Below are 26713 nucleotides of genomic sequence, written 5' to 3'. Positions count from 1 at the left end.
GTCCTTGAGCAAGAGACTTCACCCTCCTTGACTGCTGGTGATGGTTGGAGGCACTGGTGGCACCTGTATTTGGCAGCTTCCCCTCTGTCAGTGCGCCCCAGGGCAGCTGTAGCTACGATGTAGCTCATCACCACCAGTGTGCAGATGTGTGTGTGGTAAAATGCCTTGGAGGGTTGTAGAACCCTACCTTACTCTGTTAATATATTGAGCTCCAGTTATCACATCCTTGAAAGACTGCACTCAGCTTGTTTACAGTCAAACAACATTTCTGTGTAATACATTCAGCGTTCTACGATAGTGGAGTCATAAATCAATTTTACGTTCGACATTCTCTCTTTTGGGTTATTTAAGATCAAACGTAAAACCAAGTAAAAAAAACTGTTGAACATTGTCTGGACTGGGCACCATGGTACTTATATGGGCTATTCCCATCTGCACCGGGTCGGCCCGGGCCGGGTAGCCCCAGTCGGCCCCAGCCTGGCCCGGTTGATTCCACACATCCTTGTCTTAAGCCCATGTGGGCTGATTCTACCCACCAATCAGAGGCTTGCTCTAATGAAAGGTGTGAATTTGCTGTCAGCAGTGGGTGTGTTGGCCCTGGTCGGCCTGAAGCAGACCCCCTCGAGAAGAGGGCTGAGAATGAGCCTTGGTTGGCCCGGAAAAATGCCAGGCCACCCAGATATGTAAACAACCTACGCTACCCGGCCCGGGCCGACCCGGTACAGATGGGAATGGCCCAAAAGAGATTTTTGGATGTTGGCAATAGCTGAAGAGTGGAAACAAAGTTAAAACATCTACAATGTTAATTTACCCAATGGAGTCATCTGAAAAATTTGTCTATGTTACAGAACTTTTGCGCTGGGCAAGGCCAGTGATTACAGGAGAGGGCAGTCCTTCATGCGAGGTGTGGGTTTGTTGCATTCTGGGTCTGAAATACGTTCATATTCAAACTCTTTCTAAAGTCAGAATCAGCATTGGTGTGTTTGTGTCCTTGTGTTGTTAGTGAGCCTGGTTTTAACCACAAATAGGACAGAGGTGACACTGATAGTTATAGAACAAATAATCATCAATAGATCATAAACCACTCTTTTCGTTTGCCCTGTCTTTTGAAACATTTAAACCAGTAGAAGTCCTGCATTCCATTGCTGATTCCTTGATGGTGGCCTTGGCTACCACTCATTGAGATTGTTGTCCCCAGTGTTGTCCTCATTTTATGTGTGAGGAGGGCAGTCAAGTTGCGTGGATTTACTCTAGCAACTGATTTGTATAGTGGGACAGGGTTTCTGTAGCACTTCCTGGTTTCAGCCTTGTCGAATCACCAATGCCTTCTGTTTACGAGTATTGTTGGTGGAGGGGTCAGTTGGCACTTTCTGGTGAACACCTCAAAACGTGTTGGTGATAACCCTGGAGGTATGTCACTGTCCGGTGCATTATGCCCAGTAAAAACAGTGCTGCTCCCCTTCAGTGTCCTTCACCTGTCAGTCTCTAAGGATTAGCATGAAGTTATGTAGGTGAGATATTTGTTGGGAGGTTCTCTGTGGAGCGATGGTGCTCAGGGGTTGGAACTCTTGCAGAAGAGGCCAGCATGGACCTCAGTGGTTTTCATTAGGATTTGGATTGGGTTATACCATCAAGGATTTCCCTGGTGCTTCTGACCTTAAACAACACAAATCCTGAATGCTGGTCAGATGTGGCCTCTGATGTTCATCCCTTCACCCCACCTCAACCGAGTATTACTCTTACTCACAGAGACCAGCAAGATGATGGTTCAATTCCCTGCTCCCATTTGGCCTCAGCAGACCACTGATGTAACTCCACTGCAGCCATGAAGAGATGTCTTCTTTCTCAGACCTAAACCATTTCCATCTGATGTTGAGGGAAGCAGTGGTCTGCAGGACATGCTGCCCTGCTCAGCTGAATCTGATCAACATCTCTTTTACTAAAATAATTATAGATCTTTTTTCACTTTTTATTTATGTTATGAAGCACGCTGAAACTTTCTTCTAATATGAATTTGTGTTGAAGTGGCAGTTAAACGTTACCTAACCCTAAAGCAGATTTACAAATGGGCCATTCCCATCTGTACCGGGTCGGCCCGGGCCGGGTAGCCCCAGTCGGCCCCAGCCTGGCCCGGTTGATTCCACACATCCTTGTCTTAAGCCCATGTGGGCTGATTCTACCCACCAATCAGAGGCTTGCTCTAATGGAAGGTGTGAATTTGCTGTCAGCAGTGGGCGTGTTGGCCCTGGTCGGCCTGAAGCAGTACCCCTCGGGAAGAGGGCCGAGAATGAGCCTTGGTTGGCCCGGGAAAATTCCAGGCCACCCAGATATGTAAACAACCTACGCTACCCGGCCCGGGCCGACCCGGTACAGGTGGGAATGGGGCTAAAGTAAACAAAAGGTTTAACTGAAGACGACTAGTAGTTTAGATCTGGAAGTGTTTCATGTTATTTGTCTTTAAAAGTGTTTTCCCAGAACTCTGGTGTTGAAAGCTGAAACCCTGACCACAGTCCAAACATATCCGGTAGCATAAAATGTTCATATTTAAACTCAGAAATGTCCTAAAATGGCCGGAGAAGTGTGACACTGTGTAGCTGTGTCATTTCTGGGTCAGTTCTGTAAATCCAATGGTGAATTAGGAGGAGGAGGGATTTCTTTCCACAAAACCAAGAAAGAAAAACGACTTTTCCTCCAGTTTCCAAGAGAAGGAGGTCGCGCGGAGGGGGAGGGGGCTGGCATTCCTGTCGCGCGCCAGGCCTCGCGGGGGGAAACCTCCCGACTTCCTCTCATCTGACTTTTCTTCATCTGCGTTAAAAACAAGATTTTAGCAAGTGGAGCTTGCGGCCGCGGCGGAGCGGTTGGTTTCTCGGAGAGTTTGAAGATACTTCCAGGACTGGACGGCTTTCCTCCAGGAGGGACGTTAATGGCTTCTGTCTCGCAGAAGAAAAATGTTTGACTGAGTTGAGGAGCGGAAAAAGTTCAGCAGAAAGGTAGAAGAGGGTTTGCTGTTTGTTAGAAACTCTGAACTTTGTTGGTCGTGGAACCGTGGTTCTAAAGAGTCGCGGTGCTTTCTGCGTTTAGAACAAGAACTAAACGATGTTAGTCGTTCGCTGCCTGGTTCCTACAGGGCGGGTGGGAGGCGGTGGGGTGTCCGGGGACAGGCAGAGGGGCTCGGCCTGTGTCCTTCCAGCCTCCAGCGGTGGTTCCGACGAGGAAACCAGATTTAGCTTGTTTCGTTGGATCGGGACCGTTAGCATGTTGACGTGTGCTGGTACGGGTGAACTGTACCGGTATTATTTTACTCTAAGGTCTGACATGCTCAGCAGATTGCACAGGGACAACACCGTCACCTACCTGGACAGGTGTGCCAGCTCTCCACACGCAGCATCTCACCAAACACGAACATCAACAAGACCTAAATATAAATGCTCCTACACACCAGCGTAATAGACAGAAAACACACAACACTGCAGGTTAACACGATGAACAAATCTCAGCATCCCTGCTCAAAGTGATCTAATGAACCAAAGCTCAACCTAATGACATTTGATTCAAATGATACAAACCAGATTTTGATGAGAAACAGACGGTTGTCTTTATCTTCCTGTATTTGTTTTAATTTATGTAAGTTAAAGCTGGCTGTGTTTCCTCATATTTAAAATCACGAGGGTTTTAGTGACAACATACTTTAATGGCTTTATTTTAATCTGAAATCAGAGCTCAGGAGCAGACACATAAGTAATCTGACTGGGCCTGAAACATCAGCTGAGATGTGACCAATCAACTGGTTATTACACTCTTAATCTGTTATGGATTATCACTGTTGGGAAAGTGACTTGGAAAAATAATTTATAGTTACTAATGATTTCTGCAACAAAGTAACTGAGTTGGTAACCGAGCTAAATTGTTATAAAAGTAGTTATTTACAAGGAAAAGTAGGTATTTGCGTAATTTTTTAAATATAAAAATATGCAAGAAAATTTGGACCCCCTCTTAAAGTGGCAGTGTGTAGTTTCCTGGCACTAGGGGGCAGTACATTCTTACATTTCATGCTAGTTTTACACCTGTGCTAGTACTAGTTTAAAAACATTAGGGTAAATTATGTTGCATGTGAAGCAGAAAGCATGCAGCCTCGGCGTGACTCCTCACACTTTGATGGTCCTTCAATCAATTCCATAGAGAGAATGCAATGATGGTTGTAGTTTTTAGGGATGTACGTAGTTAACGGTTAATTGGCGTTAATGTTTTAACCAGGTAAACTAGTTTTTCCTGGTTATCTGCTTCAAGTCCTTCTGCCTCGTTGGTTAAAATATATTTTGTGCCACCAGAGCGCACAAGAGAGCCACTATCACATACCATATTGACCGGAATATAGGACGACCCCGATTATAAGATGACCCCCTTTCCGAGACTAATCTTCAGGAAAAGACAAAAAAAACCCACTTTTTAAATAAACAATTTTTATTGAAAATTTGAGAACAAATACTGAGCAAAAATACTGTTTTAATGCAAACTATCAGAACTTTTCTGACATGTGAAATCAAAAGTCGAATGAGGCTTTTATTCAGACTTCCTCGCTGTACTCACTCTCATGCTGCTGCAGGTGTACCATCAGATCACTACACCTGCCGTCTCCTCCCACTGAACGTCATCCACATATATGTATATATATATATGTATATACATATATATATATATATATGTATATATATATGTATATATGTATATATATATATGTATATATGTATATGTATATATATATGTATATATGTATATATATATATATATATGTATGTATATATATATATGTGTGTATATATATATATATATATATACACACATATATATATATATATATATATATATATATATATTTATATGTATGTATATATATATATATATATATGTATGTATATATATGTATGTATATATATGTGTGTGTATATATATATATATATGTGTGTATATGTAAATATGTGTGTGTATATGTATATATGTATATACATATATGTGTGTATATGTATATATGTATATATATGTATATGTATATATGTGTATGTATATATGTTTATGTATATATATGTATACATGTATATGTATATACATGTATACATATACACACATATATGTATATACATATATTTATGTGTATATGTATAATTTCCACTACCACCAGACGTGTCTTAAGAAATGAGAAGAAACTCATTGCACCAGTTGGGGTGAATAACTTGTTGCCAGCTGAAAGACCCCCCCCCCCCCCCCCCCCCATGCAGTAAAAATCTAATAGGAGGCTCCTACCTATTATTGCTTAGTTAAATCCAGGTGGCGACTTTTGTTTTCGCCGGGCAGTGTACACAACTGTTTATGTACAAAATAAAATGTTGTTGTGTTTTGTAGAGGATGCTTAAAAAAGGCAGAAGGTGAAGGGAATGACTTTTAAGAGATGAGTGGCAGAGGGATTGGTGTTGGCAGTGTTTGTTTATTTGCAGAGTTTAATAAAGTTCAAAGAAACCAGAACGATGGGCTTCACTGCTCCTTACTAAAGCGATATTCCCCTTAAAGAATACCCGATTCTTCTAACAAAGAAACAACAAACTAATGTGGATAGACGGGTAACCCCCCTCTCATAACCAGGTAACAAGTACGGGGGCCTGCAGAGGCCAAAATACCTCTGGTACTACCATGTATTTTTCCTTACTCGCTGATTTGAGTGAATACTTTGAGATTCCAGTCATGATTGCCCTCATAACTTTAATAACTCAGTGTTGCGGTACTCACGTGATGTGTTTTGGGTCATCTAAATAGCATGTCGTGATTCTTTTTTCCCAGGCTAGGAATATATGTTGTGGTTCACCCGTAAGTAGCAGACTTTAAAATAAAGGGCGGAAATTGCGAGAAAAATGAGTTCAGACGTTCAGACTGCATGAAGAGGTGGAGTGGAATGAGGGACAAATTATACACAATAATGTAAACTGTGTGGACCAGACTTGTGTCTGCATCTGTGGCAGAACCCCCTCAGAAAAGCGCTACGCCCTCCGTTGTCTAGGTGAGGAATTGCTTAGCAACACTCTCCAGATAACGGAGAAGTCTAAAAGGAAATTGTCTTCGTTGATTTGTGTTGACCTCTCTGGCCCCCTGCTGTCAGAGACATAAGCTAGGCTCTACTGAGAGCTAAAGCTGCAATCACAAAGTCTGAAATAAATCCGTGTCAAGACGTGATCCACGTAGTGAACTTGATGGTTGAAGGGCCGACTTTAGACATTGGACACATTTTTCCTTAAAGATAAAGTTTAGAGATGCTCCAGATTCACAAATGGACGTGTGCGTTTTCAACAACACCAACATGCCAACATTTTCTAAGGGCCGTTTAAAAGTGTGGACACTAACTTTGTCTCCTACAGCTGAAAGATGCTCGGGACAACAGGATGGAAAGGTGGAGACATCCTGCCAGAGCTGATAGTTTTCTTTCTGTCTGATTTTACTTACCTACAGATGTCTCGAAAAAAAGCCTCTTCTTCCCTGAGAGTGAGAAGAATAACTGAAAGCTCTAAATGTAATGAAGTCTTTCCTTCCTCTGTGAAAAGGGTGTGAGACAACCAACATTCAGCTTTGTCCTCAGGAACCACACGCCTGGAGCAGATATATCTGCCCTCCCCAAACTGAGATACATTTTAGAAAATACGTTAATCGTGATTGAACGGCCTCTGATAAAGTCTTTAAAGATGAAAAGCGAATGCATTTTGAGTGGTTTCAGGGTTTGACACAGCTGAATGTTTAAATGAAATTGCATGCTTCTGTCTTTAAGAAACATTTTCTTTTATCTGCTGTGAGGATTTAAAACGCGTTGTTGGGCTAAGGGAAACACACTGACCATTAAAATGTTTACGAGCTTATCTTACCTCAGCAGCTGGTTTTTCTATGTGCCTCCTTTGGTGCTGGACTGCTAATGTAAAGCGCCTGATGACTGGATGTTCTTTTTGTAGCAGATTTTAGCATTTTGGCCCTTTTTTTTGATAAATTGTCCAATTAAAACAGTTAACTAAATATTCACACTTTTCTTCCACAAAAACTGCTTGAACTTCACCGCTAACATAACAGACATGAAGCTTCTCATCAAACCGTTAAACATGTAGGGATTTTATGGTCAGTGTGCTAGCTAAAATGGCTAAACAGAAGTTAAACTCATTGATAATTCTTTTGATTAGCCTGTTTTCCAGTTTGTTGGTACTGAATCAATCAGCCTAGCAGGCTTGTTATTTTAGCTTAATGCTACTGAAACATGGCTTCTAACACAAGACTGCAACCGTGGGCATTTCTCTTTTTGAACTTTGTTGGACAAAAACAAGACACGAAGTGTTTAATTATGTTTAATATTTAAATAATAGTTCAACTATACACAGCTCAAAATACAAAGGAAACATAAAAATAAGCCATTCTAGATCAGAATTAACAAAACATTCTTATTAAATACTTTGTTCTTTACATAATTGAATGTGCTGAAAACAAAATCACACAAAAATGATGAATGGAAATCAAATTTATCAACCCATGGCGGTCTGGATTGGGAGTCGCACTCAAAATTAAAATGAAAAAACTGATCCAGCTTTGATGTAATGTCCTTCAAACAAGTCAGAATGAGGCTTGGTAGTGTGTGTGTGGCCTCCACGTGCCTGTAGGACCTACAGCACCTGGGCATGCTCCTGATGAGGTGGTGGATGGTCCCCTGAGGGATCTCCCAGACCTGGACTAAAGCATCCACCAACTCCTGGACAGTCGGTGGTGGATGGAGCGAGACGTGGTGTCCCAGATGTGCTCAGTTGGATTCAGGTCCGGGGAACGGACGAGTCGATCCAAAGCATCAATGCCTTCGTCTTGCAGGAACTGCTGACAAACTCCAGCCATGTGAGGTCCAGCATTGTCTTGCATTAGAAGGAACCCAGGGCCAACCACATCAGCATATGGTCTCACAAGTGGTCTGAGGATCTCATCTCATTACATAATGGCAGTCAGGCTAACTGACGAGCACATGGAGGGCTGTGCAGCCCCCAAAAGAAATGCCAAACCACACTATTACTGACCCACTTCCAAACTGGTCATGCTGGAGGATGTTGCAGGCAGCAGAACGTTCTCCACGGCATCTCCAGACTCTGTCACATCTGTCCCATGCACTCAGTGTAAACCTGCTTTCGTCTGTGAAGAGCACAGGGCCAGTGATGATTTAGCTAATCTTGGTGTTCTCTGGCAAATGCCAAACGTCCTGCACGATGTTGGGCTGTGAACACAACCCCCACCTGTGGATGTCGGGCCCTCATACCACCCTCATGGAGTCTGTTTCTCACTGTTTGAGCAGACACGTGCACATTTGTGGCCCACTGGAGGTCATTTGGCAGGGCTCTGGCAGTGCTGTTGCACAAAGGCGGGGGTAGCGGTCCTGCTGCTGGTTGTTGCCCTTCTACAACCTCCTGATAGGATGACAGTTGGCCTGTCTTCTGGTAGCGCTTCCATGCCCTGGACACTACGCTGACAGACACAGCAAACCTTCTCGCCACAGCCCACATTGATGTTCCATCCTGGATGAGCTGCCCTACCTGAGCTACTTGTGTGGGTTGTAGACTCGGTCTAACGCTGTCACTAGAGAGAAAGCCCCACCGGCTTTCAACAGCAACCAAAACATCATGCAGAAAGCAGAGGAACTGAGAAGTGTGAATGACTTGGAGTTACTTAGTAGTTTTTTTGTGTTTCCTTTGTTTTTTGAGCCTAGAAAGTATTTTCTGTCACATTCGAGTTTTAGCTTTTTTTTTGGTTTAGCTGATGTATTAGTCTCTAGATTTTTGTGCAGCTAGCAATACCAACTTTTTTTGTTCAGTTAGATGATCTTTGTCTGATTAACTGTCAGATGCTACAGTTTTTGTTTTCTTGGTGTGAGGGTGCAGGGTTCTTTTGGGGGGTCAATATGCAAAAAAATGTTCTTCTTCCACTCTTCTTTTGCTTCATCCCTTCAACAGGTCTTTTGTGTTTTTGTTTTTTGTTTTTTGGGGAAGAGTTTGGGGCTCTGATCTTAATCACTTTGCTTCTGAATGTTATGATTGTCAGATATCTCACCTTCAATTCTCTTATTTTTGGTTGCTTATTTTTTAATCTAGGGACTATCGACCGAGGACGAAGTTTGTCTTTCCACGAAGTTGGTCGCCAGCGTGAGATGGAGATGAGGGCTGCAGCTGAAGAGTCATCCAACAGCAGCAACAGTGTGGCGGGTGGTGGCAGCACCGTCCTGCAGCGACTCCTGCAGGAGCAAATGAATCGGAACTATGTTCTGCAACAACAACAATCTGGGGTGGGAGGTGGGGGAGTAGGAGCATCAGGGGGAGGAGGTTATTCAGTACAGGGACAGGTAAGTCCCTCCGATGATCACTCTGTTACTGCCCACATCGCACGACAAGAGCCTCAGGGACAGGAACTGCAGACAGATAGTGGCCTGGAGAAGATTGGCTCCATCAGAGCTGGAGGAGGAGGTGGGAGTATTGCAGGAGGAGGTTGTGTGGGGACTTGTGGAGTGGGAGTCAGCAGTAGTAGTGGAGGTGGTGGTAGCAACCAAGGCCCGTGCCTGAACCCTGAAGACCTTCCCACGTATGAGGAGGCCAAAGTGCAGTCCCAGTACTTCCGTGGTCATGGTCCTCCTCCTCTTCAGCCTCAGCAGCAGAACAGCCAGCCCCAGCAGCCCAACTCCATCGGTGCTACCTTCTATGTGACAGGTCTGAACAATGCCAAGGTACGTACTGAGGGTCGCCCAACTCTACAGCGAGTGAGCGGCGCAGGGAAGGTTCACCAGGATGATGGACTGAAAGACTTAAAGCAAGGACATGTTAGGTCCCTAAGTGAGCGGCTCATGCAACTCTCCTTAGCCACCAGTGGTGTGAAGGCCCATGCACCTGTCAGCAGTGCCCCACTTTCACCACAGCTGCCCTCTCCTGGCCAGTCCGGTGACTACTACAAGCCTCAGCAACGCGGCCCTCCACCAGACTACCCTTTCCGAGGAATGGCTTCTCCTGGGAAACAGCAAGAGGCTGCAGGACACTTTTACCAAGAGCAGAGAGGGAGGGAGCACTCGAGGGACCTGCCAAACGTCAGATACCAGCCCCCACCTGAGTATGGCTCCTTTAGGTATGGAACACACACACACACACACACACACACACACACACACACACACACACACACACACACACACACACACACACACACACACACACACACACACACACACACACACACACACACACACACACACACCATTTACTTAAATGTTCTTTAAATCTGTTTTGTTGAACATAAAATAACCAATCAGTGACTTGACAGTTGCTGACATAGAGATTTCAGAAGGGCTCGGTACGCTAGAGACTACAACGAAGCAGGTACATAAAAGTTTTATCGTCTGAAAGTACGTTGTAATTTAGTTTAGTCACTTCCTACTGAGTTACAACCAAATGGCATCCCATGCAGCGACTGCCGGTCAAAATGAAGACGTGTATAGGGAAGGTCAGGTAAATGTACCCATAAGTTCCATTAATGAAATGGGCCATAAGACCTCATTTATATGTGGGCTGTTGGGAGTGCAGCAGAGTGAGGCATAGATCTCCCTTTGACTCTGATTTAGACAGAAAGCCTAAACTCTGTATTGCACTTGCTGAAGACTTGTGACCCACTGGTGTGTTTGTGCCTGGATTGTCAGCAGTTGTCTGACAGATCCTGTTGGGCTGGTTTTATACTAACGGTTGCCGTTTAGCTCACAGCAAACCACAATCTAACAGTTATAAACTCCACAAACATCAATTCATCATGGAGGACAAGTTGTAGCATGAAAGGCTCGTCTGATGACCGCACCTGTGGGAACTGGAGGCAGGAATGGTTAAACTGCACATGCTGGTTTTTCCCTAAAGGACTAAATCAATGACACACAGGATCAAACATGTTTCTGTGGCATTGTATTATTGCTGCATGGCATAACACCTACAAACAGATGTCTAATATCACCTTTACTAAGCATGTTTTAAACAACAGCTACAGCTTGTTGGGAACCTGATGGCTATTAATAAAACTGCTGTGACAAACAACCAGGAACCATCTAATTCAGCTTATTAAATGCCGCTTTATGCAGAGATCTGACCCACTTTAACTATGGCTGCTGATCAGCTTCAGCAGGAAGATCAGCTGGTAACTAGAGGGGTCTCAAATTAGTCGGAGTAAAAGTGAAACTATCCCACATAATTTAAATGTTGCTGGTTTCCTTGAGCCAGTTAAGAGCTGGTGTCTTCTTACAGCTCAGATGATGTAAAACTTAAACAGTATTAGAGTTTAACACAACTTATGAAGTCAGACACAGAAAGGAAACATGTCTCTGAGACTCAGGAGGACCTGAGGGAGCTACAAACACACACACGCACGCACACACACACACACACACACATGCATGCAGGCTCAGAGATCATCAGTCTGTTGTGGACCCAGATTCTGGTCTAAGGTCTGTTCATTCACCAGACAACCTGTCTACACCTGACACGGCCTTAAATCCCAATTCACGCAGTTGGATTTTTAAATGGGCGAAGTACTTTTGGGAGACGCACACGGTAATAAAACTATATTGGATATGCTAGTGATGGTCTTGTGATGGTGAGTCTGTTGTGCACAGCAACATGGCAAAATTACACATGAACCAATTCCACACATGAACATTTCCCGCTCTGACAGGAGATGAGGCGTCGCTTCTGAGTAAACAAACATGGTGGAGGAGTAGCGTGCAGCAATCTTCTTTCACCTCGCTTTCTGATTGGCTACACGTCACGTTCAACAAGCCGCATGCTGTCTTCTCACTAAAAGTCAGACCAACACAACCCAAAGCCCAGTGACTGATGGCATTGGGCTACCTGTAAACGGTTCAGGGAGGTTTTGCTCAGACAAGTGAAAAGCCAGTTGCAGTAGTCTAATGAAGGAGTGGATAACAATCTCAAGTTTAGAGCGTGATAGAATGGAGCTCAGCTTAGCCATGTTCCTTAGATGGAAGAAGGGAGGATGTCACTAAGAGTGGAGAAGGTGATTACAGCTTCTAGATGCCTCTTGTATGGAGAGACCAGTCCTATGCATTGCTCAGGAGTGATTCTGGCTCATTCTTCCACACGAACACTCTTTATATCTTGAAGGTGGCTTGGGCCTTCTTTTCAATTTCCCCGTAGCCCTTTCCAGTCTTGTGGAGGTCCACGATTTTGTCTCTGGTTTCTTTTGACAGCTCCTTGGTCTTGCCCATGGTAGTAGTTGGAGCCTGACTGACTGTGGGGTGGATAGGTGCCTTTAAAGAGCTCAGGCAGGTGCTACTAATTAAGATTACTAAGTGGAGTAGAGGTGGACTTCTTAGAAACAGAGTGACAGGTCTTTGAGAGCCAGAATTCTTGCTGATTGCCAGGCGTTCAAATACTTATGTGCAGCAGTGCAAAACAAATAAATTCCTTACAAATCATACAATGTGATTTCCTGATTTATTTTACATTCTGTCTCACACAGTGGGAACGCACCTACAATGTGAATTTCAGGCCCCTCCATGATTTCTAAGTGGGAGAACTTGCAAAATCGCCAGGTGTTCAAATACTTATGTTCCTCACTGTAGGTCAGGTGACTGATTCAAGCAACTTGATTTTCTTTCTTTGAAACCAACCTTGTGTTTGGGATCATCGTCTTGCTGAAATGTCCACCCTCTTTTCATTTTCAGCCTTCTGGTAGATGGCAGCAGGTTTTTATCCAGAATGTCCCGGTACATTTCTCCATTCATCCTGCCTTCAATAATATGAAGTCTGCCAGTCCCCCTAGCTAAAGGGCAGTCCCACACCATGATGCTTCCACCCCAAACCTAACTGTTGGTATGGTGTTCTTTGGGTGGTGGCCAGTGCCATTTCTTCTCCAAACATGGAGTGTAGAATGACAGCCTAAAAGTTTTATTTTGGTCTCATCTGACCCTACTATGGTTTCCCAGTAATCCACATTCTTCTCCAAATGTTGTTTCACAAAATGTAGTCGAGCCTCCGCTCGCTGTGTGCATGGAGGCCAAGGTGGTTCAGTGCATTGCTTATAGTTTTCTTTGAAACAACAGAACCCGCTGATTTAAGGTCTTCCTGAAGTTCTGCCCAAGTGGTCCTCGTCTCTCGGAGAACTCTCCTGATTTTCCTTTGAACTCCTCAGAAAGGAATCTTATGTGGAGCACCTGATCGTGGCCGGTTTATGGTGAACCGATGCTCTTTCCATTTCTGGATAACACCCCCCCCCCACGGTGCTCACAGAACATTCAGCATTCTGGAAACGTTCCAATAACCATTCCAATCAGAATGCTTTTCAACGATAAGATTACGAAGATCTTAGGAGAGCTCGATGCTTCGACCAATCGTGATGTCTCCCCTGTGTGTCTCCTGGGTAACGAGAAACCTTTATAGGCCATCAGTCAGCAGCTGATATGTTCTCATGAATTCACAAGCTGTTGGACGGCTGTTTGTTTCTGTTTCAGCTTTGTTTTTGAAATTTAGATCCATATTTAAGAAAGTTTTTCCTCTCAGGTGTAATTCAGTAAAATAGTAACTGCTGAAAATCATGATGGGAGCCTGTTACTGGTCCAGGACCAGCTGCACACGCGCACTTTATGAGAAGTGGTTTCAGCCTGTCTCACAGAATGGTGTGCTGATTTCTCCTCAGGTCCAGTAAGGAGGGTTCTGTCCACTACCAGAGGCCTCTTCAGCAGCACAGTCCCACCTCCTCCGTCACCTCCATTGATTCCTTGTCCCGCGCTCAGTCCTCCACCCTCTGCAACATTCTCTCTGCTTCCCATTCCTCTCATCCTTCTATTCCTCACCAACACCCTCAGAGTCAAGGAGAGCCTCCTCCCCACATCGGGCATCGTAGTTCACAGGTCACCGGCTCCCATCAAGGGGCGGAGCCTTACACCCCCATGTCTGCTCATCAGACCCCACAGAGGAGTCACACCTTTTCTTTGGATCCTTATGGCTCTGCCCCAAGGTTGCACCATCAGCAGCAGCAGTTCCAGGTGTCTCCATCTCTTCAGCCCCAGTTGTCTGTCCAGGCAGGACACTTCCCCCTGTCACACCCCTACGCCCCGATGCAGGGGGAGCCATACGCCATGATGTCCCGGGCTCAACAGATGGTGGATGTGCTGACGGAGGAGAACAGGATGCTGAGACAGGAGATGGAGGCTTGTCGTGAGAAGGTCACAAAGCTGCACAAGGTAATATTTTCTGCAAACTGCCTCAATCATTTGTAACTTTTTTAAGTGAGTTGTGGGAATTAGTTGAACACACAATCCAATCAGACCACGTCTTACTAGCCTGTTCGAGTTTAACCACAAACTTGAAAATAAGATGCAGACGGGTTCCCAGAGGATAAGGCTTCCTAAAGTTCCTGCATAAGACAGGCAGATTAAAAGGAAATAAAACGTCATTAATAAACTCCTTAACACCAGTAGTGACAGAGAGAAGAGGACATTTCAAAGGTCAGAGGTCATGAGCCTCTCTGCTTTTGGGAATAAGTGGTTCCTCAGTCTTGTTCTGCGCCTTCTGAATGAATCAAACCTGTTTGTTGATATGATGGTGCCACGCTCACAGCCTGTTTTCTCTGATGTGTGTGTAGCTGGAAATGGAGATCCAGCTGGTATCGGAGGCCTATGAAAACCTGGCCAAGTCCTCCTCCAAGAGGGAGGCGCTAGAGAAGACCATGAGGAACAAGTTGGAGCTGGAGGTGCGCCGTCTGCACGACTTTAACAGAGATCTGCGAGGTGAGTGCAGAAACGCACACCAATAAATCGACAGGACCTTACCGTTTTCTATCAGTCAGATTACAGAAAGGTCCGTTAGAATCCTCCAAAGTGGGTCAGAATCTACTGATTTCTTTAATCCTGTCTTGTTTTTCTGTTCTGATGTGAACAAACACAAACCAGAAGCTAAGTTGTGAGTGAGGATGGTGAAGTTTGCTTTTACACACCCGTTAAAACCACCAGAAGGCTGTTCTCAGGGTGGAGGTGGGCTTGGCCATTTTCAGAAAGTAGGGTCTACGCTTAACGTTGGCTGTGTGAAAAGAAAAGCCTCTTTGTTTTTGTGTTTTAGATTCAAAAACAAATAACAAAAAAATGAGTCACTTATTGTTTTTGGATCACACTAAAATAAAAAAGAAGAAATGATGGGCGGCTTTTGTTTTGCTCTGCAAACAGCAGCTTATCCAGCACAGTTGTGCTCTTCTTGCAGTTTGTGTTCTTAATATTTTGTATCCATATTCTGAGTCACTATTAAACAACAGCAGCGGTGGCATGAATCTGTTCTGCTGCGTTTCCACAGAGCGCATGGAGATGGCCAACAAGCAGCTCGCCTCAAAAGAGTGTGACGGCTCAGAGGACAACCGCAAAACCATCTCCCAGCTGCTGACACAGAGTCAGACACACACTCACACACACACACACACGCACGCACGCACGCACGCACACACACACACACACCCTAACCTGATGAATGATTCCATATTGCCCAGCTCTACCTCTTCATGCTGAGTTTCCATTCTTCTACATCTACAGACAAAGAAACGCTGCGTGAGAAAGAGAAGGTGGAGATGGAGCTAAATGCCCTCCGCTCCACCACAGATGACCAGAGGAGACACATCGAGATCAGAGACCAGGCCCTCAACAATGCTCAGGCCAAAGTGGTCAAGCTGGAGGAGGAGGTAGTGCTCTTTTACGTAGTCCGTCTGTGTAAAAACGTCCTCCAGTGGTGGGTCAGCCAGTCAGGGGACAACGGGGAGTTAGACAGGACTGAGGGGTTCCCGGTCAGGGAGAGGACGAGACGAGGAGGAGAGTGCAGCACAAAGAGGGCGAATATTAGAGGGAAAACACTTGCAATGGCCGGCTGATCTGGTGTTTAACTGATAGCTTTGTCTGGTCATTATTGACTCCAGTTAGGAAGCAGAATATTGACTCTCTGATGACGAAATTCATTCATCCAGCCGGAAAGATTGACGCTGCTGCAGCTCGCAACATCAGACAGCTGGTGCTGCCTTACAAGCTCCAAACGCTGAGTTTGAAGTTTGTTTCACCGTGTTTGGGACATGGTGGATGTACAAATAATGGTTAGAACACCGCTAACCCTAACCGCGGCAGATGCGCTACATATGGAAGTCAAAGTGTGCCGCATAATCATCAAAATAAAATTTAAACATTAAAATTTATATATATAAATATATATATGTATATGCATGTATGTATGTATGTATGTTATATATATATACACACACATATATATATATATATATATATATATATATATATTAGATTTGATTCTTTTTTTCAGAATCAAACATAATTTTAATCACCTTTGAAACGTACAATCCTGGAAAAACCTCGTCCAGCTAGTGTGAACGTCCTGTTCTCAGTGATTAGATCATAATTCATCCATCAAACTGTCCAGAGCTGTGTTTCTAATGTGTGTGTGTGTGTGTGTGTAGCTGAAGAAGAAGCAGGTTTACGTGGAGAAGGTGGAGAGGATGCAGCAGGCTCTGGCTCAGCTGCAGGCAGCTTGTGAGAAGAGGGAACAGCTTGAACATCGGTTGCGAACAAGACTGGAAAGAGAGCTGGAATCTCTCCGCCTGCAGCAGGTAAGGCAGCGTTGTGCACTCACGGCTCCTCGACTTCATCACAAGTTATTGAGCAGGCCTGTTGTGGGGGTGACCATGCATCTGGGTGCAGCTAAATAAAACAAGCTAAGTAAAAGTAGCAGACAATGTTCATAAACGCTCCACCACACCTGGTCTAACACGTTCCTCAGCTTATCTCACATCTCCAGAGTTTGCAGCAGAAAGAGTTGTCCGTTCCTGAGTGTCACGCTAAAGTCGTGTCAGAACACTTGTAAGACTGGAGATGTCTTCTCTGTCTAGTTCATTGTTGATCTGCACTCCAAAGCAGGAGCACTGGGAAGTCCTCCACCTGTTCTTTTGGCTTTGCCACTTTAAGCCAGGATCACATCAGCAGCGAAGCGCCACTAAGTGGATCGCTCACGAAATTTGAGTGCTGCCCGCTGCTGCTCTGTTTATATCAGGCGAGATTTTTCAACAAGCGCTTCTGCTCACGCCTACCGTCCCCCCCCCACCCCCCCCACCCCACCCTCATGCCCTTGCTGTGCGTGTGTGTGTGTGTGTGTGTGAGTGTTTGTGTCTTTGTTCATTTTCATCTCTATTCTGTTTAGATACACAAAAATGATCACATTTATCAATCGCTGTGCTTTATTTAGAAAAAAGTCTTTATTTTGTTACATTTACTGGCCTGCCTCTTCTGTTTGACTTCCTGACAAAATTCACACGGCTCGTGAAAAAGAGCACACACCAAAATGATCGCTGCACGCCGCGAGCCTTCGGCACTTCACAGCTGATGTGATTGAGACCGTAGGTTAACAAGGGCGCCGAGTAGAAGCGCTCTTCGTTCCACAGCGCTTCACGACGCATCGTCGCGCATCTGCGTCTGATGTGATCCAGGTGTTGGGCTGCAGGGGATTCTGCTCTCCTGCCTTGTACTTGGCTTCATTCCTTCCTGATCATACAACGTCAGGCATCAGAAAGGTTTAGGAGGTGGCAGCTCTCCTTGAGTGAAGACTAGACCACAAGGCCCACACCTGTGGAAACTCTAAATATAACAGTTAATATTTTAGTAAAACTCAAACACTTTTTAACGTTTTGTTCAGAAGCTTTGTTGCTTTTGTTTCTACAGTAAACATTTTGACGGGGAGATAAAACCCCACTTTTACCTTTTTGTCTCCTCGCCTCGCAGCGTCAGGGAAGCTCTCAGAGCAGCGGTGCCGTCCCGTCTGAGTACAACGCCACAGCCCTGATGGAGCATCTAAGGGAGAAGGAGGAACGGATTCTGGCTCTAGAGGCCGACATGACCAAGTGGGAGCAGAAGTACTTGGAGGAGAGCGTGATGAGGCAGTTTGCTCTGGATGCTGCTGCTTCTGTTGCTACTCAGAGGTGAGCGTTTCTCCAGTTAGGGGCGTTATGTTTATGTTTATGTATTTAGCAGACGCGTTTGTCCAAAGCGACTTACAAGTGATAATCGGCATGTTGCCCTTGAGGCTAACAACAACTTGACATCAGTCATGGAGAGGAGGGAACAAGGAGTGGACAGTAGAGAGGGGGGACGGGTGCAGGGAGGGTGCTAGTTTAGAAGATGCTCTCTGAAGAGCAGGGTCTTCAGGAGTTTCTTGAAAATTGAAAAGGAAGCCGCTGTTCTGGTAGTGCTTGGAAGGTCATTCCACATTTGTGGAACGATGCATGAGAAGAGTCTGGATTGTCCTGAGCGTGGTGTAGGCACTGCTAGCCGATGATCCTGTGATGACCGGAGCGGCCGGGCCGAGACGTAAGCCTTTGCAAGAGGATTCAGGTAGAGGGGAGCCGTACCATCTCGGACTTTGTATGCTAGTGTTAGCAATTTGAATTTGATGCGTGCTGCTAGCGGTAGCCAGTGGAGCTCAATGAACAGAGGGGTGACGTGTGCTCTTTTTGGCTGATTGAAGACCAGACGCGCCGCTGCGTTCTGGACCATTTGAAGAGGTCTCACAGTACAGCCTGGAAGACCAGTTAGAAGGGCATTGCAGTAGTCGAGGCGGGAGATGACAGTAGATTGCACCAGGAGCTGGGTGGCATGTTGTGTTAGGTATGGTCTGATCTTTCGTATGTTATACAGCGCAAAGCGGCATGAACGAGCAACAGAGGCAACATGATCTTTAAAGGTCAGGTGTTCATCAATCACAACACCCAGATTTCGAACTGCATTTGAAGGAGCCAGAGACAGGAAGTCATTCTGGATTGAGATATTGTGCTGTATGGATGGTTTCGCTGGGATGACAAGTAGTTCAGTTTTAGAGAGGTTGAGTTGAAGATGGTGGGATTTCATCCATTTTGATATGTCAGAGAGACAGTTTGATATTCGTGCAGAGACAGTGTGGTCGTCTGGTGGAAATGACCGATAGAGCTGGGTGTCGTCTGCATAGCTATACGTCTCACGCAGGAACATCTGGACTTGGGTCATTTAATGTCCAACATACTCGTTACCTTACCAACATGTGGTAAGTGTAGTCAGTTAGAGATTTTGTAATAGGAATCCTCTACGTGTTAGGCTGCACGCTTCCATTTAGCCCACAGCAGGTGAAAGATCGCATCTCATTACAAAATCTCAAATGAGCCAAAAATCCCCACTAGACTGAAACCGATTATAATATCCAAAAGCTGCTGAGTATGTTGTTGTAGTCCCACATCAATCGAATCTTCTGACCAGCGTCATAGGAACAGCACAGTCTGTGTAAGGCGGGAGGAATTTCACGTTGTTCTCAATGAAAATGTTACATTACCATGGTAACCCCACATGTAATACAAGTAATAATTTACACTTCTTGTGCCTGAACGGAATGTTTTGAGGAGTAAATTGTGCTGGTGAATGAATGAATGACATCTTCATTTCAGACATAAAAAATATTAATTATATTATTTATTATTTTATTATTATTATTAAATAATTAATAACAGATCTAATCAGGAAATGACAGGAAAATTATGATGTGCTCATTAAATCCTACCCCCCAGATGCCTCATCCAATAAAAACACCCATATAAATATTTGTATACTTAAGGTGTCCTCCATGTCACACATAACACTAACTCGCTCACCAGATCATGCAGAAATACGGCCCATCACATGTACTCCTGCATTAATGATTCTTTTAATAAAATATTTTAGTTGATTTATAATTACACAGCTTTTTAATTCCTCATCAGCCCTGTTCCACACATTTCCTCCACAGACTGAAATGCACATTATCCTCATTGGTGTACATGTGGACACAGTCCCCATGTCCCATGTGCAAAGACTATTTTCAAAGGTACAACAAGGCAGGAGACTCCTGGTCTATGTATATGGACTAGAGTGAGAGACATGGTAAAACTCACCTGATGACTGGAAGCCGCCGTTCTGTTGACGTGAACTTTGACCTTTGTTGTGCAGGGATGCTTCTGCAGCAGGAATAAACCACTCACCAAGCAGCAGCTACGACACGTCGCTGGAAGCTCGCATCCAGAAGGAGGAAGAGGAGATCCTCATGGCTAATCGTCGCTGCCTGGACATGGAGAGCAGGTTAGAGCCACATTCACTGTGTGCACTTCTGTCTTCATTCACATGTACATGACGTGCAGGCTCCCCTCACCCTGACCGCTGAGGCGTCGTCGCTCCTGAACTTTAACTGCAGGAGTGATGAGTCAAAGACTTTTGTGAAACACCACATAGCTCAGACTACTGATGGATGGACCACCAGAACCACAGAAGTTTTCCTAACTCGGACTCATGGTTACATTACCAGTGTTAACCAGCTGAGAGCATTGTCTGGAAACTGTTAACCGCAGCAGAGAAACCTCTCCTCTCTGATGGAAATGCAGAGAGAAGGGTCACATGGTGTCACTGTATAGCTGTAAAGGTTCCTGTTACCTTGGGTCGGGGTTAAGGTTGTTGCCTATTGCTGAACCTGTTAATTAAAGAAGCAGGTGGGATTAGTGCTGACTTGCACACTCAATTTCTCTCGATTAAGGGAGCTAAAGCTGTATTCTGTTCTTATATCCTCCAGGATAAAGAATCTCCATGCACAGATCATTGAGAAGGACGCCATGATCAAAGTTCTCCACCAGCGCTCCAGAAAAGAGCCCACCAAGTCAGATGCACCATCTGCAATGAGACCATCTAAGTCTCTGATGTCCATCTCTAACACTGGCTCTGGTGGGTCAGGGTTACTGTCTCACAGCCTTGGACTCAGCAGCTCCCCGATCACTGAAGAACGCAAAGACACAAGCTGGAAGGGCAGTCTGGGTACAGACCTGTCTGTTTTTTTTCTTTTTGTGCTGAGGATTAACTTCTTTGTAAATCAGACGTCAGAAACGTAAACAAACCCAGAACAAAGTACTCTGTTGTCATAGAGTACCACTACAGACATTCTGTGCTTCTGTTTTTACCTACTTTCAAACAAATCATTCCCAAACTAAACACTGGAACTCCTTTGTCATCAATATCCTAACTTCATGAAGGAGTACAGTGTTTCATAAAAATCACAATTGTTGCAAAAATAAGAAAGATGAGCATTTTTAGAAGTGCCTAAATACATGAAGCAGAAGATGTCCTTGCTTTTTGATGAGATCTTGTTTTCTTGGTTTTCCAGGGGTTCTTTTGGGTCCAGAGTCTCTGAGGACAGAGTCGATCTCATCTTCCCCTTCTCCCATACTGTCTTCCACCTCGATGATCACAGGCCACTCTAAGACTGGCAGTAGGGATAGCTGCACACAGACCGACAAGGGTCAATGCCAGGACACCAGCAAGCCCAACACTCCAGTCCTGCAGAGTATGACGCTGCCAGCCCGCCTGTCCAGCCCCAGCCCGGTTTACATCCCTGATCGCTTAGCAGGTCAGCTCACTCCATCGGAATTACACAGGATGCTACAAGGTGAAGAATGCCAAGCCACTTTACTCTCACCTTACAAAGCAAACTTTACCAAATTCGCTTTACTAAAAACAAAACGCACTTTACTAAAGTAAAAATTTCTAAACAAAACTTCTAAAATGAACTTTTCCTAAAATCACTTTACTAAAACAAAACATACTTTACTAAACAGGGTTGGGCACCGAGCATCGATTTGAACCGGGACCAACAGTTAGTTTTTCCTGGAATCGTTCAAAGTTTTATTTCGATTCCTAGTTTTGATTCCTAGAATGCCGACGGAAGAGGAATCCGCGGCCGATTTCAGTGAAAAATAAACGTGATCTGCAAATTGTGATCAACACTTTTCAGAGCTGATCACACCAGCTGTCTGTGTGCAGCACCGAGTCCCCCCCTCCCTCCAACCCAGATATAAACAAATGCGTCTGCCGAACTTTTACTCCGTGATGTAAACTTTAACTCCTGCAGCGTAGAGGAAACGTGTTAAAATACATCAACACGGTGGATTTAATAGAAGCTTTAAAGAACAAACTCTGGATGGTGTGAGGTGAGTTTGTCTCACGGCAGAAATAAAAATACACACGGAGCGTCAGCGTGCGTGTGTGTGTGTGTGTGTGCGTGTGTGCGTGCGTGTGCGTGTGCGTGTGCGTGTGTGTGTGTGAGCATCAGAAGGCTGAACAATAACCTGTAGAATAATTAAGGTCATCATGCTAGAGCAGCTTCTCTGTGGTGGACCACACCAGCTTCTGCCACAATAAATAATAATAATAATAATAATAATAAATCACACACAAAGTTGTGAAATTTCCTTTCTGAACTGTTTCTGTTGAGTTTTAATGTTTAAAATCTGTTAGATTGTTACTGACAGCAGCTACGTTTAAGTTTCACTTCCTGTTCTGACTGAACGCTGCTGCAGCATGGAGGTGTGGTTCTCAGTAGGGATGTCCCGATCGGGTTTTTTTGTCCTCGAGTCCGAGTCATCAGGAGGAGGTCTGAAAAAAGGCCTCGGAACCAAAAAGACAAATCTGACCTGTGTGTGAAACCAAATTCCGGGATCGAGCTGACGCTAATGTGTAAACGCCATTACACACATGTGCAAACAAACACACACACACACTACTTGTATAGAGAGAAGACCGATTCCCAGACTGACTTATTGTTCCAACCAAACTTTATAACCATTCAGCTAGTGGTTAGCATTTTGGTTGTACTCACTACTCTGGCTTCTCCATCAGGTGGTCTTAACATTTAAATATCGTCTGTTTAAAGAAGTAATCCGTCTGAAACCCCACTCCGGTACTGGCGGATGTTCAACAAGCAATCGGTGGACTGTCACATTCTGGCTGAGTTTTTTAGCACTCCTGAGGTTAAAATCCAACCATTTCTACCATCGAAACTCTTCTGGAGTTAGCGACACGTTTTACTGATCAGATGTTGGAGACTTGAGGCCTAGATACCAGCCCACTGTTGGGCTGTGTGTTTTATTTACTCCCTGGCCTACTGGATGGAGTTTTGTGTTTGATGCTGTTATTAGAACTTTACATTTAGGATGTTTATTTGTTTGTGTAGATGTACCTGCTTTTCACAGCAGCACGCTGGAGAGAAGGTTTCCTGTCCAGGCCCTGGTGCTGCCGCCAGCTCCTGCTTCAGCTCCACCACCACAACAGGAGGTGGACTCAGACGTGGTGGAGATCCTCATCTGAACTCAAGAAGAAAACAGCAATAAGTGATCAGATGGCAGCTTCATTCCAAATCAACGTGGTTCTGATTTGTCTTTATCCTCCACGTCTTAGACACCGATCCGCCCGGCGAGACTCCTCTGGTTTAGTTGTTTTTGCTGCATTTATTTAACATTTGCACCCTGATCGGGGACAAAAACGCAACCACCACAGTCCTGTTTCATCTCAGTTTTGTAGTTTGCAATAATGAAATAATACAGGTCATAACTTCTTATTTATTGGCTTTTTAGATGCTTTTTCCTTTAGTGCTTCAACAAAACTAGATCAATGGTACCGGGGTAGGGTCCCCACAATGATTCCTACAGATCCTGAGCACAGACCAGGCACCAGACGTCTTTCCACTCTGAAGCTTAAAGGGTAAATGTTTACAGCTTCTGTGTACCTCTTTTTTTCCTACGTAAACCTGACAGCGGGTACTGTTTATGTGAAATTCTTGGTACTTGCAGGACTCTGAAACTCTGCATGCTCATCAGCCCTGTGTACCGCCGTGATAGCAGAAATCTTAATCATCTAATCATTGCAGCTACATTAACCTCCTTCTGTTGGGTTGATATGGTGTTCATTAGAGCTGGAGTTTGGGAAACGGATACTAAACCTGACTTTGGTCATGTCTTTGTGCTCCATCTAACCTCTGGAAATACTGCAGACCTCCATACCCTTCCGTCTGCCACACAGTAACCCTAACCCAGCAGCAGCAATGTTACTTTGCAGAAACTTCCTTCAGCGTCTGAATCCAACTGCTTCTCCAAATCATGTGGCTTTGGTAAACAATCTGTAACGTGGAGGAATGTGTGTCACCTGCCACCTTCATGCTGGAGTTTTATTAATCTGCTCTTTGCTAACTCACTAACATCTGTTTATTCTCTTAGCTCATGTGTAATTTAATCAGATTGTTTATCAACACACTCAGTGTAACGGAAAAACCGTTTGATTTGATCAGAGAACAAAAGCCTCAGTTTGGTGACAGTGTTGTTAGTCTGGGTGCGTGTGTGTGAGAGGACAGCGAGCAGAAATGTTTTCATCAATCCAGAAATCCACGTTTGTGAAGCCTAAACCTCTGCAGACCTGGAGCATGCAGGGCTGAGTACGCCTCAGCGTTGGAGCTAGTAGACCGTCAGGTTGGACAGGATGACTCTGAGACCTGGGCTTCAGCCTATTTATGCAAATTACACTTTCTGTTTACTGTCTTGAGATCATTTCAGTTTTTTCAGCTCCATTTAAATTAGAAAAGTGGACGGAAAGCCATTCTTCACCTTACACCTGTATAAAAGACATTATCCTTTTAGCGGCTGCAGTACACAATAATGTAGCTAATGTATGTTTTTCATTGTTGTTGGATTTACTTTTTATTATCGCTGCACAATCAGCCACAAACCCAGCACAGCTCTTACTAAACAGTTTAGAGGATTTACCCCTAAAATCTCCACAGGGAGAAGGAAGGCCAGGCAGGAAGTGTAGCTACACGCCTAAACTCGGTTATCGGAGCAAAGAAATGTAGGTGTAGTACACCGAAGTTAAAATAAACCAATAACCGAAAAGCAAACTTGCACTACAGTAGCTGGTCCAGCAGGTGGAGCAAAGCAAAACACATAAAAATGAAGTTCTCCATCTGTACATGTGACTGCTCTGGAGATGAACACATGATGATCATGTGATGTCCAGAGCTCCATCAGCGGTAGAGTGACCCTTTGTTAGCGCATAACCAAACCCTGTTATGGTTTTATTCGTTTACAATAATGTATGTGTACTTCCTGTTACATTCTTAATGCCTTAAATAAAATAGCACTTTGAATCAACTCGGTTGTTTTTTAATGTGATCAATAAAGTTTAACATTATGTGAAACGTTTCTGTCTGCTCTCAGAGGTCTGACCCAGACATATGTCTCCAGACGAAGCACATTCTGCGGAAAGCCAACGTAACAAACATGTTGGCTAAACGACGTGTCGAAGGGCTACACCAGAGTAGACGAGGGTCAAAGCGGAGGTCACCAACACCACTATACAATAAAACGTATCTGAAGTTTGCTGAGATGTTTTTAATCACAAATGCATTAATATAGATCTAAAAACTACAATATTCTTTAAAAACAAATTATGTTTATTATACACAAGGGTTCGGTTTAATGCTGATCCATTCCAGTTCAAAGGCCAGTGTTGTACCAACCTGGTGGCCCTTCGTATAGCTCAGTACCCAGGAAGTGGCTCTCAGCTATACAAAGGTTGGTGACCGCTGGCCTAAAGCTTTGATCTGCTGCAGCAAACCAAACGTCCAGCTGATGGAATCCGAGTTCTCGTAGGAACATTTCCTAATTAAATTAAATAACAGCTGATCAGGGATTAAATGCTAAAGGGACGACCATCGCTGCTTTCCTGTCTCTTTAGGATAGAAGCACTGGTCCAGTCATTACACACCAGTACAATAAAGAGTTCATCTTTTATTTTTAAACTCTGGACAGTTGTGTTCCTGTTAATCTTTCTGAGCTGCATCACAATGATGATCCAGCATGTTCTCAAGGAACCTCTTAAATAATGGGTGAGTTTCTGTTTATCTGCTGACGCAGCAGAATGACCTTTGACCCTACTACAGTAGATCAGATGTTTTACCAACTCTAAAGGATCTCCGTAGATCTGGAGATGGACCGTTCTGCCTCTGCACGCCAGAATGGCTCCGTCTCTGGAGGTATTTTAATCTCCAGAAACATTTTTTATTCTCCGTTTCAGACGCCACCTGCTGTCGGACACTTCACTTTTTCATCCTCTCAGCCGTGTTTTTGTCTTGCTGCTCTGTAACAACACGGTTGTTCTGGTCACGTTCCATGTGTCATCTAAACCAGGGGTTCTCAAACTTTAGAGAACCAGGGACCCCTTACAGGGGTAAAAACACATAACACACGTTACTGGAGTATAAACCTTTAAAGAGCAAGTCACACCAAAATCAGCTTTTTTTGCTGATAACTGGTATAAATAAATGTATTATAGTGTTGTAGACTTGTGTAGTCATCATTTTGGTGCATTTTCTTAGACTCAAAATTCTGCCTAAACCCTTCAGCTCCAAAAAATTCTACACTAATTGACAACAGCAGTTTGAAATCTGTCTCCACCGATGGGTAAATCATCCCTTCCATGTTGTGGCCTGGTTCGCCATTTTTGTTGGGCCGTGTAATCCTCGTCTTTTCACTGGAAAATCTTTAGTTTAAACATAAAACTAGCTTTGTGATGAGGCGCCTCCTTAACTTAGCTGGTTCATTCCTTCATTTGCTGCTCTTGAAGACACATTTTGGTCCATCATCATGCATGTCGACACTAGACTCCAGATTACGGTACTTTAGTATTTCAGTGGGTTTTACTTTTGCATTACTTGATTAAGTGAACAGACTTAAAAATGTGTCTGCGCTAATTCATTCTTCAGAGGATGCATCTTCAGGC

The 26713-nt window shown here is 44.3% G+C and overlaps 1 protein-coding gene across 3 annotated transcripts; it reads left to right on the top strand.

Annotated features, from left to right (window-relative positions):
* The first annotated feature begins 2361 nt into the window (after positions 1 to 2361).
* Positions 2362 to 25083, top strand: amot (angiomotin). 3 transcript variants are annotated; one of them, XM_054730486.2, is made up of 13 exons: positions 2362 to 2990; positions 6493 to 6553; positions 9144 to 10161; positions 13729 to 14275; positions 14677 to 14821; positions 15378 to 15470; positions 15611 to 15756; positions 16534 to 16683; positions 17849 to 18045; positions 20075 to 20203; positions 20688 to 20926; positions 21273 to 21515; positions 23118 to 25083. In XM_054730486.2, exons 2-13 carry the CDS (start codon positions 6493 to 6495, stop codon positions 23249 to 23251), a joined length of 3102 nt encoding a protein of 1033 aa, XP_054586461.1. In that variant the 5' UTR covers positions 2362 to 2990; the 3' UTR covers positions 23252 to 25083. The 3 variants fall into 3 exon arrangements, with proteins under 3 accessions (XP_054586461.1, XP_054586460.1, XP_054586462.1); XM_054730485.2 differs by having other exon boundaries at positions 21273 to 21554; XM_054730487.2 differs by lacking the exon at positions 6493 to 6553 and having other exon boundaries at positions 21273 to 21554.
* The last annotated feature ends 1630 nt before the right edge of the window (positions 25084 to 26713 follow it).

This window comes from Nothobranchius furzeri, chromosome 10, assembly GCF_043380555.1.
Source record: "Nothobranchius furzeri strain GRZ-AD chromosome 10, NfurGRZ-RIMD1, whole genome shotgun sequence".
In the NCBI taxonomy this organism is placed as follows: Eukaryota; Metazoa; Chordata; class Actinopteri; order Cyprinodontiformes; family Nothobranchiidae; genus Nothobranchius; species Nothobranchius furzeri.
This window is presented reverse-complemented; position numbering and strand designations above follow the sequence as displayed.

Excerpts from the sequence above, each read along its gene's own strand:
- amot (XM_054730485.2), top strand. The coding sequence starts at position 6,493 with ATGTCTCGAAAAAAAGCCTCTTCTTCCCTGAGAGTGAGAAGAATAACT. Across the intron at positions 10,162-13,728 it reads CCTGAGTATGGCTCCTTTAG|GTCCAGTAAGGAGGGTTCTG; the intron begins GTATGGAACACA and ends ATTTCTCCTCAG. Across the intron at positions 20,927-21,272 it reads AAGCTGGAAGGGCAGTCTGG|GGGTTCTTTTGGGTCCAGAG; the intron begins GTACAGACCTGT and ends TTGGTTTTCCAG.